Here is a 20,268-nt window from a genome sequence, read left to right as displayed (position 1 = left end):
AGAAATGTCTCGGTGAAAAAGATCACGAAATCGCTTCAGATGTGACAGGAATAGTTCGGACAACAATCTCTACTCTGTTATTGGGGATAATATCAGGCACATTGGAGGGAATGCTCCACACACTAATGTTGGGATTGTGTCACTCTTTGATTTGATAATCTGAGGATGAAGTGTTCTCTTGAATGCGTAAATACATAACTTCAGAAGGCATTCACCAGAGCGGGCTGATAAATCCCATCTATGATCCCTGCATCACAGCCTGACACATTCGCACAATACATAGTATAGTCCAAACCTGCATATTTTGGTAAAAGTTTACAAGTACAATTAATTTCCAGAACCCATTCAGTGTAACAAGATCACTGTTTGTCCAATCCCTGTGACTTCAAATATTTTCACTAGGTCTTTTTTAGGGTCCATCTCCCTCCTGCAAAAGATAGAGCTGTTAAATAATGATGGACACCATTGCAAGAATCACTGGGGAAACAAAAAAAACAGCAGCTAGGACAGCACATATACATTCGCACTTTTCTGTCAGAATATAAGAAGCTTATTAAATAGGAAGTATGAGCTACTCTTATCAGTTGACAAAACTGACAAATCTAAACGAATCTCCCTTCATTGAATGTTCTCAAAACCTTTGGAGAAGGTAGCTCACAAAAGAATATTGGACAGGCTCTCTGAAAATGACATTTTAACATCTTAGTTTCACTTTCATAATGTTTTTTGCTGATTCCATGAGCTCAGTCCTGGCTGAGCTAAACATTAAAAAAAACTGTGTTGGAATTTTCTGTGATCTTTCAACATCTTCCTCTCTGTGGATCATAAAATCTAATAGGGAAACTAAAACAGTGTGACATTAAATACATTTCCCCTGGATAGATAGAGTTGTTTCTTAACAACACAAAATAGAGGGCCACATTAACAATAAGGCCAAATTCAGAAGTGGTAATATTAACTGTGGTGTTCCACATGGTTCAGTTATTGTCCTTCTGCTCCTTTTGCAGACACCTGGACAATTAGAGGACTCTTCAAAAACTGTGATGTTTCCTGATGTCACTACTTACAGATGACAACCAGTTCACTGCAAATAATTCAATCCTTAACCTTATGAAGACTCATACTATGCAATTCCAAACAAATAAAAATATCTTACAGGTGCTATGACTACAGATCAACAGACTCACACTGGATGAGGTTATGTGTGGGAAGTTCTTCGACACCTAGACGGATAATAAACGGTTGTGATGCCTGCATGTGGATAAGTTAAACAAAAAGCCCTGACATCTCATATACTATGTTGACTTGCAGACAGGATTGATAGTATACTTTCACTCAATACTGCCTTGATGCTGCTACGATCAAAAAACGTTAATTTTACAGAAATATAAAATATGAATATTGTATAAATTTCATAATCAAACATCTTACCAAAGCTTCTTCAAAGACATAGGGGTTGTTACATTTATGTGCTGACACATGCACTCCCTAATGGTAAAAATAAAGGAAACCCTGCAATCAGGCCCTGAAGACTACGCAAGGTGTGAGGTCAGCACACCACACTCCTGTAAATCAGATAGCCCCACAAGTAGCATCATGAGGAACTGAGTGCACCTCCATCCAGTCTTTCCACCAAAGAAAAATCCCTGACAGTACCGGGAATCGAATTCGGAACTTCTGCATAAGATTCTGTCTTGTTGACTACTTGGATACAGAGGCAGACATTCCATAATGGTACATGTGGTTAATAACAGTAGTGCATTTAGGATGAATTCAGCAATTCACAATCAAAATACTGGAAGTGAAAAGAACTGTCATATAGACAATGCATCCCATGTAGGGTTCAGAATGGGGTTTTATGCTCTAGGCTCACTGGCAGACATAAGGCAGGATATTGAAAATCCCAGATATTCATAAATAAGAAGAAATATTATCTCATTATCCACTCTTTCTACACTTTATCAGAATATTTGGACATAATTCAAATGTTTATATTAAATAGATTTTGTCTTTGCCCATTTTTAGACTATTGACAGTGGTCTGTGTAAAGTTACACAATTTTTTTTGTTAAAACTGTTAGACAATAACAGCAGCAAAGCAGTAGTTGCTTTGTCAGTATGAGTAGATTTGTCCTAATGGTAATTTGTTATTGCTGACTACTTCCACCTATTAATGTATATATTGTCATATTCCAAATCTCTGAAGGTCTCTGTCATGATGGATTACAGTGTTACACCTCGACGAGGAACTTGAAATTTTCAGCACAGAGCAGGATCAAGTAGAGGAACTATGGCTCAAGTTTACAAGAAAAGTTGACGTAGCACTGGATGGATATGTACCCAGTAGTACAGTTCATAATAGGAAGGAACCTCCTTCATATACAGTCTAAAGAAACAGCAAATACAGCATAATAGGTGTAAAATAAATAGTAGGGCCATTGATAGAGAGATGCTGAATGAGATGCATTTGGCTGTCAAGAGAGCAATGCATGATGCCTTGAATGATTACCATAGCAGATTATTGTCAAATGATATTACACAAAACCCAAAGAAATTCTGGTCATACATGAAGGCTGTTAATGGCACCAAAGTTAGTGGCTGGTACCTAGCAAACGAGAGAGGAAAGGAACTGAGGGTAGCAAAGCAAAAGCTGAAATGCTTAACTCCTTTTATAAATGAATATACATGAGAATTGCACCAATTAAACCTGCACACCACTGAAAAGATTAATGAAATAAGTATTAGTGAAAGTGGTGTTAAGAAACTGATGCAATCATTAAAATTGAACAAATTTGCAGGGCCCAATGGAATCCATATCAGATTCTATACTGAATTTGTGGCTGAGTTATAATAGATCCCTTGACCAAAAAACTGTGCTCAATCCTTTTAAAAAGCACAGGTCACACCCCTCTACAAGAAGGGTAGTGGAAGTGAGCCACAAAATTACCATCCAAAATCCTCGATATCGACCTGTTATAGAATCTTAGAACATATTCTGAACTAAACATAATGAGGTATCTTGAACGGAATGACCTCCTCAATGCCAACCAGCATGGATTCCAAAAACACTAATCATGTAAAACCCAACTCGCACTTTTCTCACAACATACTGAAGGCTTTGGATCAAGACAATCGGGTATCACTGCAGTATTTCTTGATTTCCTGAATGCATCTGACTCCATATCACACTTACACTTATTGTCACAAGTACGATCATGTGGGGTATCAATTGAAATTTGTGACTGGATTGAGGACTTTTTGATAGGGAGGACACAGCATGTTATCTTGAATGAAGAACAATCGCAGATGTGGATGTAACTTCAGGTGTGCCCAATGGAAGTGTGTTGGGACCCTTGATGTTCATGTTATATATTAATGACCTAGCATACAATATTAATACTAGCATCAGGGTTCTTGCAGGTGATGCACTTATTTCTGATCTAGCACTGTCTGATAGAAGCTGCATAAATATTCTTGATAAGATTTCAAAGTGGTGCAAAGACTGGTAATTTGCTTTACATGTTCAGAAATGTAAAATTGCACACTTCACAAAACAAAAAATATGTAGTATCCTATGACTGTAATATCAATGAGCCACTACTGGAATCGGCCAACTCATGGAAATATCTGGGTGTAACACTTTGGAGGCATATGGAATGGAATGATCACATAGGCGTAGTTCTGGGTAAAGAAGGTGATAGACTTCCATTTATTGGCTAACATGGGATGTTGAACATATACAGAGAAGGGCAGCACAAATAGTCACAGGTTTGTCTGATCCATGGCAGAGTGTCACAGAGATACTGAAGGAACTGAACTTGAAGACATTTGAAGAGAGACGTAAACCATCTCAGGAAAGCCTGTTAACAAAGTTTCAAGAAGTGGCTTTAAATGATGATTCTAGGAATATATTACAACTCCCTACAGATCGCTCACATACGGATTGTGAAAATAAGATCAGAATAATTATTCAAGCACAGAGGCATTCTTTCCATGCTCCATAAATGAACGGAATGGGAAGAAACCCCAATCACTGGTACAATGGGATGCACCCTCTGCCATGCGCCTTATGTCAGTTTGTCAAGTATAGATGTAGATACAGATGTAGATAATGTGTGACTGACTGACTGACTGTATGAATGAATGAATGAATGAATGAAAAAAGGTCTTAATAACATAGAGCTATTCAAAAATAATCTGAAATTATTGCTCATAGGCTGTGTGTGCTAAAGAAGTAATTGAAGCTTTAATTACTTAAGTTGATGACAATGGAAGCAGAGAGGATACTTAATGCAGACTTGTAACAACAAGAACAGATATTTTGATAAAGGAAAGCATGTTACAAAATATAAGATTAAGCAAGTTATTTCTGAAAATATTTGTCTAGACTATAACCTTACATGGAAGTGAAACGTGGATAATATACAATACAAAGAGGCTGTACACACTACAAACAAAGACACTGTAGAAGCTTTTGAAGTATGTTGTTATGATAAAATACTGAAGATTAGATCAGATAAGTAATGAAGAATTAATGAATAAAATCTGAGAGAAAAGCACTTTATCGCAGAAAAGAAGGGACAGATTGATCAGACCCAAAGGCCTCAAGGAATAGTTAATTTTGTGATGGAAGGAAAGTGGAGAGAGGCCAGGGCTTGAAAACAGTAACAAGGCTCAAATGTATGTAGGTTGCATTACGCATATTGTGATGAGATTTGAACAGAGGAGATTAGCATGGAGAGATGCATAGCATCAGTTGTCAGACTGAACACTAAAACACAAATAAGTTAACTCTTACTGTTAATTACAATGAACAAAAGCAATTTGTCAACAGTATAAGTCAACACTAACATTTAATTTAATGTGATAACCATAAACTAAGTTTGCACCAATGCATGCAGACTGTACTGGCTCTATGCATTATACAAGCAGCAGCTTCTAATGCTAGGAATTTTATTCCAAAGGAGGCTTATTTGGCTACATACAGTAATCAGCAGTAACATAAAATAAAGTAGCCAAAGCTTTCCCAAACTATCAGTTCACCATAATATCTTTGTGTAAATGAGCAACATGTAGTCATGTATAAAAGTGAATTATACTGAATAGTCTTTCGTGTCATTGTTTGTTTGTTGGATTGACGTTTTTTCTAACTAATTCCATGTCCCTGAAAGTTGTCACTCTTGATGTATCAAGCATGTGTGTGGGTGCATATCATGTGTACATGTGTGTGTGTCTGTGGGTGTGCACATGAATGGAATAAATATACATTGAGAAGATTATATTTAGCAGTTCTTTCCATTTTCATACAAGGAATAATATAAACAGAGTGTAAATTATTAATGAAATCAAGTAAGCATCTTCCTCATTAGGCAGGCCACTTAAGATGTAATTCAAGTTTCAGAGTCATAAGTTAATTCTTAACGTTAATTACTATGAAGAGAAGACATTTACCACCTGTCAACAATTCATCTGATGTGTTAATTATACACTAATTTCCCACAAAGGCACACAGAGGGTGGCAGAGCTATGGTTTATATCACAAGTAGCTTCTAATAATAGTGTTTCATAAAGGAACAGATGGTGGCTGTGCAAGAAGTGAGTTTTGTTGTAGAGACAGTGTGTGTTGTAACATAAAAACTTCCTACATTTTTAAATTGCATTATATTAATCAGTAGCTCTTCCTTCCCTCAGAATCAGTTCAAACAAAATTTTAATGTAAATGGAAAACACATAATTAAAGTGAATCATGTTAAAAAAAGCTTGTATGCTGGGTGTCCTACATTATTACACTCAAACATAATATTTGTTTAATTTTTTCACAACTAATTTCATTTCCTTGAAAGTTGTCCTTTTCAATGTGATAAGCATATGTGTAGATCCATACTTGCATTTGTTTGAAAATGTGAAGTACTATAAATAATGCATAAACTATTAAGGATAGTGATTAAGCCCCTTACTTGGACGATTTTATTGTTTATTTGCAGAATTTTAAAGTGATAACTCTGTTTACAAGCATTTTTATTTCAATCTGCCAGACTATGCAATAAATAATAACCTTTCTGTTCTTCCATGGCATGGTGAATATCAAGTGGATCCTTTGACACCAGTATAGAGGACCATTTTTGGTCAATTTCTTCAAATTTCTTCAGACTTTTTTCAGCTTCTTCCTCTACAACCTTTGTCCTTTTTTCTCTTGCAATAGCAAGTTCTTCACGATGCTTAACTTCCCGAGAATCACTAGCTACTCGAACATTTGTTACCTGTGATAACACCCATTTTTAGAACAGGCACTACTACAAAATATAACAGAAGTGATGGGAATTCTTTGTTTGTTTATTGCAAATTACTGTGTAGTACAATGTTCAAATTACAAAAATCTTCAAGACTCTAAATGAAAATATACCTAATACACACCAGTTCACGTCCTTCCAACAACAGTTTTTCAAGTTGATCTGCACTGTTTTCCACTTGCTCATCAAGCAGTGACTTTCCTTTCTCTTCCTGCACCTCTTCTTCATCAACAATATGTTGCCTGAAACACATAGACTGTTTCAGTAATTACATATCTCTTCTTAGTTTTATTAACATATTATCTGTGTTGGTGTGGGTTGGGGGGGGGGGGGGGGAGGTTTGACATGTGCACCTACAGATACAACGCAAAATAATTTTTTACTGTATGATACAGGTCAAGTAAATTATACTTATTTGGTGGTAGGTAGCAGCAAAATAGAAGACAAGTGACATTAAAATCTAGTTTTCAGATTTTAATACATTTGTATAATGAATACATCAGTGATAACTTTATCTGTAAGGGATAAGTGTAGTGTTCCACAATGAAGATAGCCAAACACAGAAAAAATTCAAATTCTACTTACCAGTTACCAGCGGTAACAAATACAAACCAACAAACCAAAAATCACACTGTAAGGTCCAACTCTTAGATACACTGATCATGCAAGCATTTTTAAATTTTCCAGTTAAATTAACTGTGTTTGACGTAATATAGATTAATAGTCAAGGGAGAATTTAAAACCTAAATTTGACTAGTTTGAGTCACAAAAATAAGGAAAACTTCTATTTAATGATGTATTAAAAACATTTTTGTAAAATAAGAGCTCATTATTGAACACTCAAATATTTTACCTAATGTTAATAAATAATGTTCTTAATTTGTATAATTCGAAGGAAACTCCTGTCACTCACACTGTTTTGCCTCATATCTATGACAATTTGTAACTATGGATCCCTACCAGTAAACCCAATTTTTTAAACAATCGATCCCTCATCTATAAAAAGAGCTTCAGACTTCTTATTACTTCACAATGAGTTTAATGTGTAAAATATTTGATGTTTCATCTATATCTACATCTACATGGATACTCTGCGAATCACATTTAAGTGCCTGGCAGAGGGTTCATCGAACCACATTCGCAATTCTCTATTATTCCAATCTTGTACAGTGAGCGGAAAGAACAAACACCTATATCTTTCTGTACGAGCTCTGATTTCCCTTATTTTATCATGGTGATCAATTCTCCCCATGTATGTCAGTGTCAACAAAATATTTTCACATTTGGAGGAGGAAGTTGATGATTGGAATTACATGAGAAGATTCCGTCACAACGAAAAATGCCTTTCTTTTAATGATATCCAGCCCAAACCCTGTATCATTTCAGTGACACTCTCTCCCATATTTCGCAATAATACAAAACATGCTGCCATTCTTTGAACTTTTTCAGTGTATTCCATCAGTCCTATCGTGTAAGGATCCCACACCATGCAGGAATAATCTAAAAGAGGACGGACAAGCATAGTGTAGGCAGTCTCCTTAGTAGATCTATTACATTTTCTAAGTGTCCTGCCAATAAAACACAGTTTTTAGTTAGCCTTCCCCACAACATTTTCTATGCATTCCTTCCAATTTCAGTTGTTCGTAATTGTAATTCCTAGGTATTTAGTTGAATTTGTGGCCTTTAGATTTGACTGATTTATCGTGTAACCAAAGTTTAACGAATTCCTTTTAGCACTCATGTCGATGACCCCACACTTTTCATTATTTAGGGTCAACTGCCAATTTTCACACCAGTCAGATATCTTTTCTAAATTGTTTTGCAATTTGTTTTGATCTTTTGATGTCTTTATTAGAAAATAAATGACAGCGTCATCTGCAAAAAACCTAAGATGGCTGCTCAGAACATCTCCCAAATTGTTTATGTAGATAAGGAACAGCAAAGGGCCTTTAACAATACCTTGGAGAATGCCAGAAATCACTTCTGTTTTACTCGATGACTTTCTGTGAATTACTATGAACTGTGACCTCTCTGACAGGAAATCAGAAATCCAGTCACATAACTGAGATGATATTCCATAAGCAAGAAATTTCACTACAAGCCGCTTCTGTCATACAGTGTTAAAAGCCTTCCAGAAATCCCAAAACATGGAATCTACCTGAAATCCCTTGTCAATAGCACTCAACACTTCATGTGAATAAAAAGCTAGTTGTGTTTCACAGGAACGATGTTTTCTAAACCCATGTTGACTGTGTGTCAATAGACAGTTTTCTTCAAGGTAGAAGCATGTCTAAATAAGGTTTCAAATTATGTTTACAGTTTGTTGGAAACCACTAAGTGCTCTCACTATCAAACACTGGATGAGTAGAGTCTATATAATTTTCTATGTTTTGAACAAAAACTAGTTTTTCATGCATCTCAATGTCTATGACATAATATCTCTTGAAATATGTGTCATACAGTGATATAATTTAGTAGGTACATTCAGCGGTATATGTGGATACCATCTGCAAATGTGTAGAAAACAGAGTTAGGTACATTCAGTGGTATATGTGGATACCATCTGCAAATGTGTAGAAAACAGAGTTAGAGTTAGTGGTAATCATTGTAAATCTTGGGAAGACGCAAATCAGTAAGCTGACATATTCTGTCTATTTTCATTTAATTATGTCATATGGAATAATGTTCTGGGACAACTCAACTTTAAGAAAGCATTCGTGGCTCAAAAATGTGCCATAAGAATAATGTGGGGCCCTCACCCGTGATCATCCTGCAGACCTCTGTTTAAGCTTCATGGTATATTTATTCCGTCATGAATTTCCAAGAAGAAAAATGAAATACATTACTCCACATTAGGGTTGTCTTTAGCAAAAAAGAGGTGCACAATGATATAAAATGTCTGACAAACTACAAAGTAAAATTCGAAAACAAACTGAAAAAATCTTTCCTTGATAACTCCTCCTATCCTGTAGCAGAATTTCTGGGAATGTGAAAGACTCGTTCCACAACATTACAATGAATCGTACAAATGATCGCTGGAGCATGTATGTAAAAGATTTGTTCAACATTTTTTACAATTATTCATATAAGTGATCAATGGAACAAGACCTCTTAGTACCATGTTATCCTTGTGGAGGTGTTCTATCTATATGCTCTCCCTCTGCATTGTGACTAAATAACAAATAGTACTACTGCCTGTATTACCATTAAAAGCTACTTTCTCTTAAATAAACATCATGTCTTTCCAGAGGCTGATGGGCCTTAGCTCCTGCAGACAGTGGCCATTTGTGCGTGTGTGTGTGTGTGTGTGTGTGTGTGTGTGTGTGTGTGTGTGAGAGAGAGAGAGAGAGAGAGAGAGAGAGAGAGAGAGAGAGAGAGATAGTTCTGCTTCTGATGAAGGACTCTGTCCAAAAGCTGAAAGTATTTCTGGCATAATCTGTGTCACTTCAGGCAGGGGTTTACCTTCATAGTCTCGGGTGTTATTGAATTTAACAAATGAATAAAATTCAGGAGTAAGGAAGAAATGTGTCTTTTTGTTTTCTCCAAAAAAATTCCTGCCCCAAGATACAGGGCACCAAAGATGACAATGCGAACACCATTTTGAAGATGCGAATTTCGGAAATTTTTTTAAAATGCTGTATCTCTGTAACAGTTCTAGATATTTCGTTAGAGCTTTTTTTTATTTGAGAGATAATTGCTTTATGCTTACAATGATATCCTCCATTTGGACATGTCTAAGTTCTTTTACTGTCACCCTTTGAATTTTTGAAACTTGTAGAAAAAAATTTTTTTTTCAAGAATGCCAATCCAGAAAAGTTAGATTTTTTTCTGTTGATTAATACCATGTAGTACTATATTCTCTGTAAAGGAGAGCTTCCACACTTAAGTTGGACAGGTTTTATTTTAAAAAATCATTTTTTTTAACTTTCCAGGGTAATGTTAAGACTTCACTGAAGTAACAATGTTTATTTCTATTGTCTTTGTTGCATTTATTTCTTATCACTTTCTTTGTTGCAATTATTTCTTTTCACATTCACTGTTGCAGATATTTCTTAAACTTTGTTGTAGTTTCTTGTCCGTTTCTTTGTCGTGGTTGTTCATTAGGTTTCTGTATTGTTGTTCAGTGTTAATTTGTTTACTGATGAGGCTTCTAAGACATCTGAGACCATCCAGTGAGTTCTGTGTCTTTGTGAGGAATTTGCCAGTTGACACAGTTGCACTGTGTTTTGTGAAAAGGACTGTTTGACATGTCTTCTGACTGGGGCCACAGGAGAGGGAAACGTGCTGACTATTGGCATATCCATAAAAGAGTGATATATAAGACAAACAAAAAAACAGACTGGGAATAAATGTTCTCATTTGAAGACGTTGTTACAAAGTGAAGATGTTTCCAGTGATGACTTTTTGTGTTGTAAATGTTATTCCATTATTGAATGATTAACAACATGGCGCCGAGTGTAGATTGGCAGAATACGAGGTCCCAATAAAACTACAAAAAGAACGAGGAAAAGTGTACAATGTATCGATGTATATCGCGAGTATTTGTGTTTTTTGGGCTACATCATCAGAAAAGTAACGAAAAACAACAATGAAGCCAGAAGAAGGTATGAAGAAAACTTCACAGATGGGCCGTTCACATCGTCATACTACGAATCAAGTGAAATAATCCGTTTGGACCCCTGCATCTGCGAGAAACGTGGTGCAAAAGGTGTAATGTGCACGGTATGTAAAACTGTGTTCCATTATAAATGTGTACATACAGATCCAAAACGTAAGATATGGTTCTGCTCGAAATATCTCACAGATGATTTAGTTCACAAACTTATGGAAAAGACTGTTGAAACAAAATTATGTCAGTGTTATTGGAGGAGATAAAAGGGTTTAAAACACGACTGTAACAAAGTCACGCAACAGAACGCAAGTAAATCGTATGATAAATTTCAATCAGATACCAGAACTAGTATCAACTCTATATATAAAAAAAAAAAAAAAAAAAAAAAAAAAAAAGGTTATAGCGTGTGTAAAAACTATGAGAGAGGCGGCAAAAATGGCGTCATATGCATTGCATGCGAAAGAGAGCGCAATTTACGGTACAAAAAACTCAGTCCGTCGCAAAAAACAGACGAAAACAAAATATCGGAGTGGAAATGTAATACCGGTAACAGTATATAGTTACCAAATCCCTTTAAAAAAAACGATATGACGTCCAAAGTGCAGTACGTGACGACTCTGCATCAGAAAATGCTACTGCAAACATTCAGATACCTAAACCAGCCATTTCTGCACCCTTGAAGACTCACAAACTACAACGACATGTACCTATGTCGCAGCAAAAAAATTCGTGATCGCTTGATGAAAGTTTATATTCAAGCAGATAGCCATGGACGCGGAATCGCCTCACGTGTTAATGAGACAGCAGTTGTGAAAGCTATGAGCTTTGTTAAGCCGGGAGCTATCAGGTATGAAGAAATAATGGAGTTATCTTCAGGCGACTTTATAGCTCTGCTTGGCGGCTCAAACGATATATACAGAAACGAAACATCCACAGCTTGCTCAGAATTAAGGAAATAACTAGTTCATATGTCGCACCCAAACGTTCTCTTTGTGATCATTGCCTGCCGCTACAGTTTGCCACATTGGTCTTGTGTAAACAAGGAGATCAGAGCTGCCAACGATCTTCTTTCTGATATATGCAAGCAATTCAAAAACGTTGATGTTGTTGATATTAGCGACATTGAGCACAGGTTTCACACAGCACACATGGCCTTCACTTCAACAGTCTAGGGCAGGAAATTGTGATCCATAAATTAACGGAAAAAAACAAGAGGCACCTGCATATATCTGCAACACAAACAGCAATATCAGTAAAATCGCCAAAGCCAGTTGCAGCAAATACAACACAAATGACAGCAGCAGCAGTACCACCCCACCAATAACAACATCAACAAAAGCAATGACAACAACAACAACAACAATGGAAGAAACAGCAATAACAACTAAAACTCCATCAACAGCAGAAGAAATATCAGTAGCTGAAGAAAAACCAACATCAGTTACAGCAGCAGCCCCACCTCCAGCAGAAACAGTGTCAGTAAAAAAAGCAAACACAGTCACTGTACGAGAAACCATGTCACCGACAGCATCAACAGCAGCAGTCATAGACCTTCCAACGACAGTGGCAGCTGATTAACCTTGCTTGAGGAGGAGCCAAAGGCTAGGTACAGCTGCTTCACTTAGCAATGTTTTTATGGCACCAAACGAAGAAAAGGAAGAGATTGTGACAAATCAGCCTGAAAAATTGCAGCACATAGCAGCATTTCACCAGGTATTGACAAAATACAAATACTTGCAAAACTTTCAAGATAATGAGTCAAAACATTCAGTGTCTCAAGAATACAGTGTTAGAATTATAAGTCACCATAAACAACTTTGTAGATATCTCTTGTATTTGTCTATCAGAACATTGATGCAGGGTCAGTGAATTAAGTCTACTAAATATAAGCAATTTTGAATTAGCATTTCATTATTGACGCATTATTTGTAAAAATGGTGGAGTATGCATGTATACTAGGGCTAGGCTGCAGTATAAAGTTAGATCTGAAACATACCATCTGAATATGCAGAAACATTTTGAATCATGTGCCATAGAGCTAAAATCTGAGGAGAAGCGTAAAACACTAATTGTCATATCAATATACAGGTCACCACCAGGTGACAAAAACATATTTTTTTTTAAATTTGGAAGCAGTACTAAACATTTTGTATAACAATGAAGTGAACTTATTCCTATGTGGAGATTCTAACATCAACCTTTTAACTGACAATGAAGAAAAAGTACAGCTTTTGAGTATCCTAAACAGCTTTTGCATGAAACCACTCTTCACAGACCCCACTAGAATAACAGAGGCATCTTTGTCCCTATTAGATAATATCTTTACAAATATCGAAAATGACGCTACTGACGCACAAAATGTAAACTTAGGTCTTTCAGACCACAACACACTAGTAACATGCTTCTGTACCTGAAGTGGTTAAATACAAGTGGGAATATAAAAGGCACTTCCATCCAGAAAAGGTTAATATTTTTATTCAATCGTTAGCAAAAGAAAGCTGGGAAGATGTATACTTAAATGAATCCATCAATGCATTTTATGATACTTTCATGTCCATATTTGAGATGTGTTTTCCACAAAAACTGAGAAGAATTAACGTCATGTCAAGGAACAGCAGCCAGTGGATAACATCTGCTATCAGAGTTGCCAGTCAAAAGCTAAAACTTCTCAATCAACTTAGAAAAGACAACCAAGATGAACACTTTACAGAATATGTTAAGACTTATAAGAAAGTAATTAAAACAGCCAAGACAATGCACAATGACAAAGTAATCATAGGGACAGCAAACAAGTCGATAGCAAATTGGAATATAGTAAAAAAGGAAACAAACAAAAGTGTTAAAAAGCAAGATGACATTGTATTAAAAAACGATCGTTGTGTGTCACTCAGAAATGGTACTCTAGCAAATTACATAAATGACTATTTCATAAAAACTCCAGTCAATCTGAGTAAAAATTTTGCTAGTAATAATAGTAGTACTGACTGGGTTCAAAGAGAGCAAAGTGGTAATTCAATATTGCAAAGTCCCACAACTAAATTAGAAGTGCTTAAGATAATAAAAACAATTAAGAATAAAATGTCATCTGGAATTTACAAGGTACCAGGTTCAGTCATAATTAAATGTGCTACTGTCATAGCAGAACCACTCTCACATATCATAGACATATTATTAACAGAAGGGATGTTCCCACAAAGATTAAAAATTTCAAAAATAAAACCATTGTATAAAAAGGGTAATATAAATGAAGTGGGAAACAATAGACCAGTTGCTTTGTTATCTGTATTTTCAAAAATGATAGAGACTGCCATGAAAAATATAATTACAAGATACCTCAAAAAATTTAATCTAGTTTCTGTAAACCAACATTATTTTTGCCAAGGAATGAGTACAGAAACAGCAATTACCCAATTCATCGAAAACATTGGAATAGGACTTGACAGAAATAACAGTACAGTAGGAATAAACTTGGACTTGTCGAAGGCATTCAATACTGTTGATAATGATATCTTGGTAGACAAACTAGTAGCTTTAGGTATACGAGGACTTGTATTAAAATGGTTTGAGTGATATCTCCACAATAGAAAACAGGCAGCAGAAATTACCTCAGTAAGCAATAAAAGCCAAGCATTGTGTACAGATCAGACATGCAAACTGTACCAATCGGAGTACCTCAGGGCAGCATTCTAGGACCTCTTATTTCTTAAATATATTAATGATATCAAGATCCCAATCATTGTTTGCTGATGACACAAATATTGTTGTAACAGACATAAATAGCTAATTACCAACATCTGCAACCAGAGTTTTGGAATACATACAAAACTGGTTTGAACTGAACATGCTAACTTTAAATACTTCAAAAACTAATTACATACATTACAGGAAAACAAAGTCTCATCATTATAATGTGAACCTCAAAATTCAAAATAAACAAAAGTGCAGCTGCCACAAAATTCTTAGGTGTGCAAATTAATGAAAATTTAGACTGGAAAGCCCACATTCTCTACCTCACTAACAATTTAAGCTAGGCTTGCTTTGCATTATGCACAATTAGTGCTCTGTGTAGTAGAGAGTAAGCAGAACTGTCTACTTTGCCTACATCCATTCTGCTATCACCTATGACCTAACCTTCTGGGGTCATAATAAGGCAAACATGAAAACCATCTTCACCTTAAAAAAACCAACTGTAAGAATAATTTCAAACAGTAGAAGGCTAACACCTTCCAAACAGTTATTTCAACACCTAAATATTCTACCCTTACCATGCCTCTATATAAAAAAAGTGTTGTTAATATAAAAATGCACATTTAAATTATAAAACCAACTCAGATCTTCATTCCTACAGTAGAAGAATGTCCAATGACATCGATATATCAAGAATAAACAAGGATTTAACACAAAAACAAACCAACATTTAGGGTAGTGTTTTGTACAACAAACTTCCAACTCAGCTAAAATAAATATAACCATTGTCTACATTCAAGGAAACAATATTTAAATTCTTAATGACCAACTGCTATTATAGTATAAATGAATATCTGCAGTAACATTGTAGAAAGTAACTACATTCATTTACTATTTGTTATTAGTACCATAAATCAAATGCTTGCTACAGCCTCAATGTTAATTTTGCTGAACAAAAGTGTTAAATTAATTATTTACTTGTAATGTATATTCTGTAAAAGATCCTTCTCATACTTCTATATTATTACAGTAATCAAAGTTGTATTGCCCAAAAATACTGTGATAGGTACAATGAAACATTTCATTATGTAGGAAACTGTACACCCTGATCTTATTTTTGTTATAGCTATGTTCTTTGATGAAATTCATACAATGTACACTGTCACTGGATGAATTAACTACTACTTCTACTACTTTCACAGAATAATGACAATGATAGTATCTGAAAAGGCGAAGCCTCCTATGGTGCAGATGATGGGGATTTTGCATCAATAGAGGAAGAATTAAATACCCTGAGTCAGTCAACTACAGAGGTAAGTGTTAGTCCTGTTAAGAAACTATGGTCAGTAAAGTTGAGTCACAAGCTCTATGCACGAAAAAAGCCCAGAGAAATTAGTAAAGCTATTGACGAATACACTACAGCGAAACTAATTGTAATCTTCAAAGTACAAACTGCATCTTCAGGAGAAAATGAAACAAAGCGGTCTTGCAACACTTGCCAGAAATTTTTCACAAATATCAATTCAGCTGTTGAATATTGTGCATCCTACTGTGAAAAGTTGCAAGTTTTAACTATTGTTCCAGAGACATTTTCAAAGAAAACAATTTTGAACCAAATTCCTTCAGGATCAAAGTATATGGTATGCAAATCAAGGAATGTAATGTCTGTAAAAGGAGTCTTTGGAAGACAAGATCCCTATTATTGTCATCCTGTACAAGCAGCTCAAGTTCAAATAGTGTAGTCATTTTATCTGGAGGATAAAAGGGACTTTTCTCGCCAGAGTGCCAACAAATTACACTATAACTGTAGCAGTTGAAGGTCAAAAAGCTGTGAAAGTGAAGAGGTACATGACTCACAGTATTAAAGAAACTTATGCAGTTTATAATAGCAACTATACAACTTCACATATTGGAAGATCAAAATTTTATGCACTACAACCTAAGTGGGTAGTTCTACATTCAACTAGAGATGCCTGTTTATGTGTGTACTGTGCGAATTTTGAACTTTATGTGGTAGCTTTGAAGAACTTACTGGAGCACGTTACATATAGCATGTTGCTTGGGCATGTGAAGTCTTTAGTAGCCTGTGATGTAAAGCGAGAGACTTGTTTGTTTCCATAATGCAGTGTCTGCCCTGGAAAGGGACGACAATCTTTACAGACACTTGACCTACTTCAAATGGTTCAAATGGCTCTGAGCACTATGAGACTTAACATCTGAAGTCATCATTCCCCTAAACCTAACTAACCTAAGGACATCACACAAATCCATGCCTGAGGCAGGATTCGAACCTGCGACCTAGCAGTCGCACGGTTCCAGACTCATGAGCCTAGAACTGCACAGCCACTGCAGCTGGCCACTTGGCCTGGAAGAAGTAGCAGATAACTCTGCAGAAATTACATATGCAACATGGGATGAAAATAAACTAATTAAGAAAACTGTTGCTTTTGACAGTTTCGTTGATGAACTCGGTAAATGCTCAGTGAAAGCTGTAACACACCATCATCTGAAGAAATTGCAAACACAACACATTGAAGAAGTGAAAGGAAGTGTACAGGCTGGAGAACTTTGTTTAGTGCTTCACTCTGATTTTGCTGAGAACTGGTCTGTAATTCTCTCACAAGAAGTACAAGGGTATCATTGTAGTAATGACCATGTTTCAATTTTTACAAGAGAGACATATTTTCAAAACAAGACCACAAGTGTTACAGTTATAAGTTATGACACATGACATGACTCGGCACATGCTTTGCTAGCAATGCACAAAATTCTTCAACTGCAAACAGGGACTGAGAAGGTCATCATTATTTCTGATGGTGCTCCCAGTCATTTTAAAAATCGTTACCATCTGTTTCAACTGAGTAAGTCGGTTGTGCCAACTGACTGGGTATACAATGCCACTGGTCTTGGGAAGGGGCCTTGTGATGGTGTAGGGAGCCTTTTGAAGCACCATGCTACAAAACGTAATCTTTCCAGAGCAAATACAGCTGTGATTCAGAATGCTGAGGATTTTACGAAAGTCGTGAAATCTTATACACCCACAGCCCCCATTCTTTTGTCCAAAGAGCAAATTGAAGAATTCTGTGAGCAGAAAAAAAAGAATGATCCAAGGAATTCAGAAGACACATTTTTGGACTCAAAGTGATGGGCGAACTCATACTGCATGCATTTTAAAGAGCAAGAATGAGGAAATTTCATTTGTTCGACCAACACCTCAGAAACAAAAGGATAACATTCAGATTCACAATCTGAGACAGGGGATGTTTGTGGCGTGTTGAATGACTTTGGCTGGTGGATTGCAGAAATTATAGACACCAATTATGAGTAAACGAAATTTTAGTGGACTTTATGCTACCACATGGACCAGATGATCGACATAGATTTCCGGCCGAAGGCCAGCAACAGCGCCATCGGTCCTCACTTCATGTTCACAAAGTTTTGAAGATGGTGAGTGCTCCAGTTCCTATTGGTTCAACAGGAAGGCATCACTCTATATAAAAGGAAGATACTGAAACAGTGGAACACATTTTTAATTCATTGACTGGTTAATTTCAATACGAAACAGAGTGCACAGAACTTGTATAAATTGAAACCTCTACGTCTTTGGACCTTTCACATTCATTTTGGAACCATTTGAAATACTTGAAAGATGAGTCTCTTACTCATCTTTCTGATTTTTATGAGTCTGTTATATGATAACGTTGTAATAAAACAGGTTTTCTGTATGGCAAAAATTTCAATTGTTTCTAAAACCTGTTTAACCTAAATATGGAAGCTCTCTTTTTCAGGGAATGTAGAACTATGCGGTACTAAAAAAAAAAAATTTTCATCGATTGTCAGTTTTGAAAAAAAAAATTTCTATAAATTATAAAGAAAAGTTCAGAACACTATAGTAAAAGAACTTTGACGTATAAATCCAAATGAAGGATTTCTTTGTAATCATAAAGCAATTATCTTTCAAATAAAAAAACCAACAAAATATCTAGAACTGTTCCAGAGACATAGCATTTTAAATTTTTTTCCAAAATTCACATCTGCAAAATGGTATGCGCAGTGTCATCTTCGGAGGTCTGTTATCCCAGAACAGATTTTTTTTTTTGAGAAAACAAAAAATATGTGTTCCTTACTTAGTCCTTCATTTTAACATATGCTAAATGCAATAACATCCGATACTATGAAGATAAGATTTTTTCGTAACCTGCCTGAATTGATTGGACTATGCCTTCTGGTGTTCTTCTCCTCTGTGACTCAATGCACAATGATATAATGTGGTGAATAGCAGTATATCCTTTCCATATTGTTGTTACTTCATCCTCATCTTTCAATTGTTTGATTTTTATTCAGAAGGACATTAAATGGAATTGTCTTTCCTGAGATGTTTTTGCTGATTTACCAGGTGTACCGGTATGAAATGAGCGTTTTTTTGTGAAAATGAAACACTGATTTTGAATTGAAAAGTAAAAACATTTTATTCAATGTACTGACCATTGTTTTCTATACATTTAGACCACCTTTCTGGCAATTTGTGGACACCACGCCAATAGAAATGTTCGTCTTTTGAAGCAAATCAGTCAGACACCGAATTTTCGACTTCTTCGTAGAAATCGAAGTGTTCCTCAGGCAGTGCGTGTCTCATTGATGAAAACAAATGGTAGTCGGAAGGGGTCAAGTCTCGTGAATACGGAAGGTGGGGTAGCAGCTCCCAGCCAAGTGTTTTGATTGTATCCTGAACCAGTTTTGCTTTGTGTGCAGGTGCATTGTCGTGTAAAAAAATTACTTTGCCATGTCTTCTGGCGCATCCTGGTCTCTTTTCGATCAATGCATACTTCAAAATGATCATTTGTTATCTGTAGCGATTAGTATTCACAGTTTCACCGGGTTTCAGAAGCCCATGATACACCATACCTTACTGATCCCACCAAACACAGAGCATTGTCTTCTTGCCGAATCGATCTAGTTTTGCAGTAGATGTTGATGGTTGTCTCAGATTTACCCATGATTTTTCCCGTTTAGGATTCTTAAAATAAATCCATTTTTCATCGCCAGTAACAATTCGATGCAAAACACAAACACAGTACAGTAAAAATACTGTATTATTTCAGTATAAATATACATTTTAGCTTTATTTACAAAAGAGCTTGCACTACCTGCAATTCTTGCACTGTCTTGTTTCAAATCTTTTGTATCTCATGTGATCTAAAAATTCTGTAACTGGATAGGAGCAATGATCTAATAAGAAAGCCCTTAACGTTTTACAAATGAGTGTGACAATTGTGACAATCCCGACCTTGAAAGTTAACATTTATAAAAAGAGTTTGAATGATAGGATTTTTATCTTATTTGGAAAACTGTTATAAATTTGTAAACCACTGATAGTTTTGTATGCTGATCTCCTTACTGACTGGACATGAAATTTTCCTTTTGTCTTGTGTCGTGCTCACAGATATTGAAATTTTCATTTATGCTTTTAAGTTCCTTCTAACATACTTACAGTTTTCTAGTATGTACATACAGGGAAGTGGGAGGATTGACGACTTTTGAAAGAGGGGTTTGCAAGAATCTGTTTGTCAAACACGTTGAATTGCTCTTACTGTTCCTTTCTGGATTAGGAAAATGAGTGAACTAGGTGGTGCATTACCCCAGAATATGCTTCTGTACAGTAGACTGCTTTGGAGTAGAG

At 35.8% G+C, this 20,268-nt stretch overlaps 1 protein-coding gene across 1 annotated transcript in view; it reads right to left on the bottom strand.

Moving 5' to 3' along the window:
• LOC126457155 (dynein regulatory complex protein 1) overlaps positions 1-20,268 on the bottom strand; it is a 361,903-nt gene that overhangs the window by 277,908 nt on the left and 63,727 nt on the right. The window contains exons 2-3 of the mRNA XM_050093233.1: positions 6,414-6,531; positions 6,055-6,259 (exon numbers count right to left, since the gene is read on the bottom strand). Of these exons, the coding sequence (XP_049949190.1) occupies positions 6,055-6,259; positions 6,414-6,531 (323 nt within the window). The remainder of the gene's footprint in view (positions 1-6,054; positions 6,260-6,413; positions 6,532-20,268) is intronic.

This window comes from Schistocerca serialis, chromosome 2, assembly GCF_023864345.2.
Source record: "Schistocerca serialis cubense isolate TAMUIC-IGC-003099 chromosome 2, iqSchSeri2.2, whole genome shotgun sequence".
NCBI classification, from domain to species: domain Eukaryota; kingdom Metazoa; phylum Arthropoda; class Insecta; order Orthoptera; family Acrididae; genus Schistocerca; species Schistocerca serialis.
Note: the sequence above shows the minus strand (reverse complement) of the source record. Positions and strands in the feature narration are given on the sequence as shown.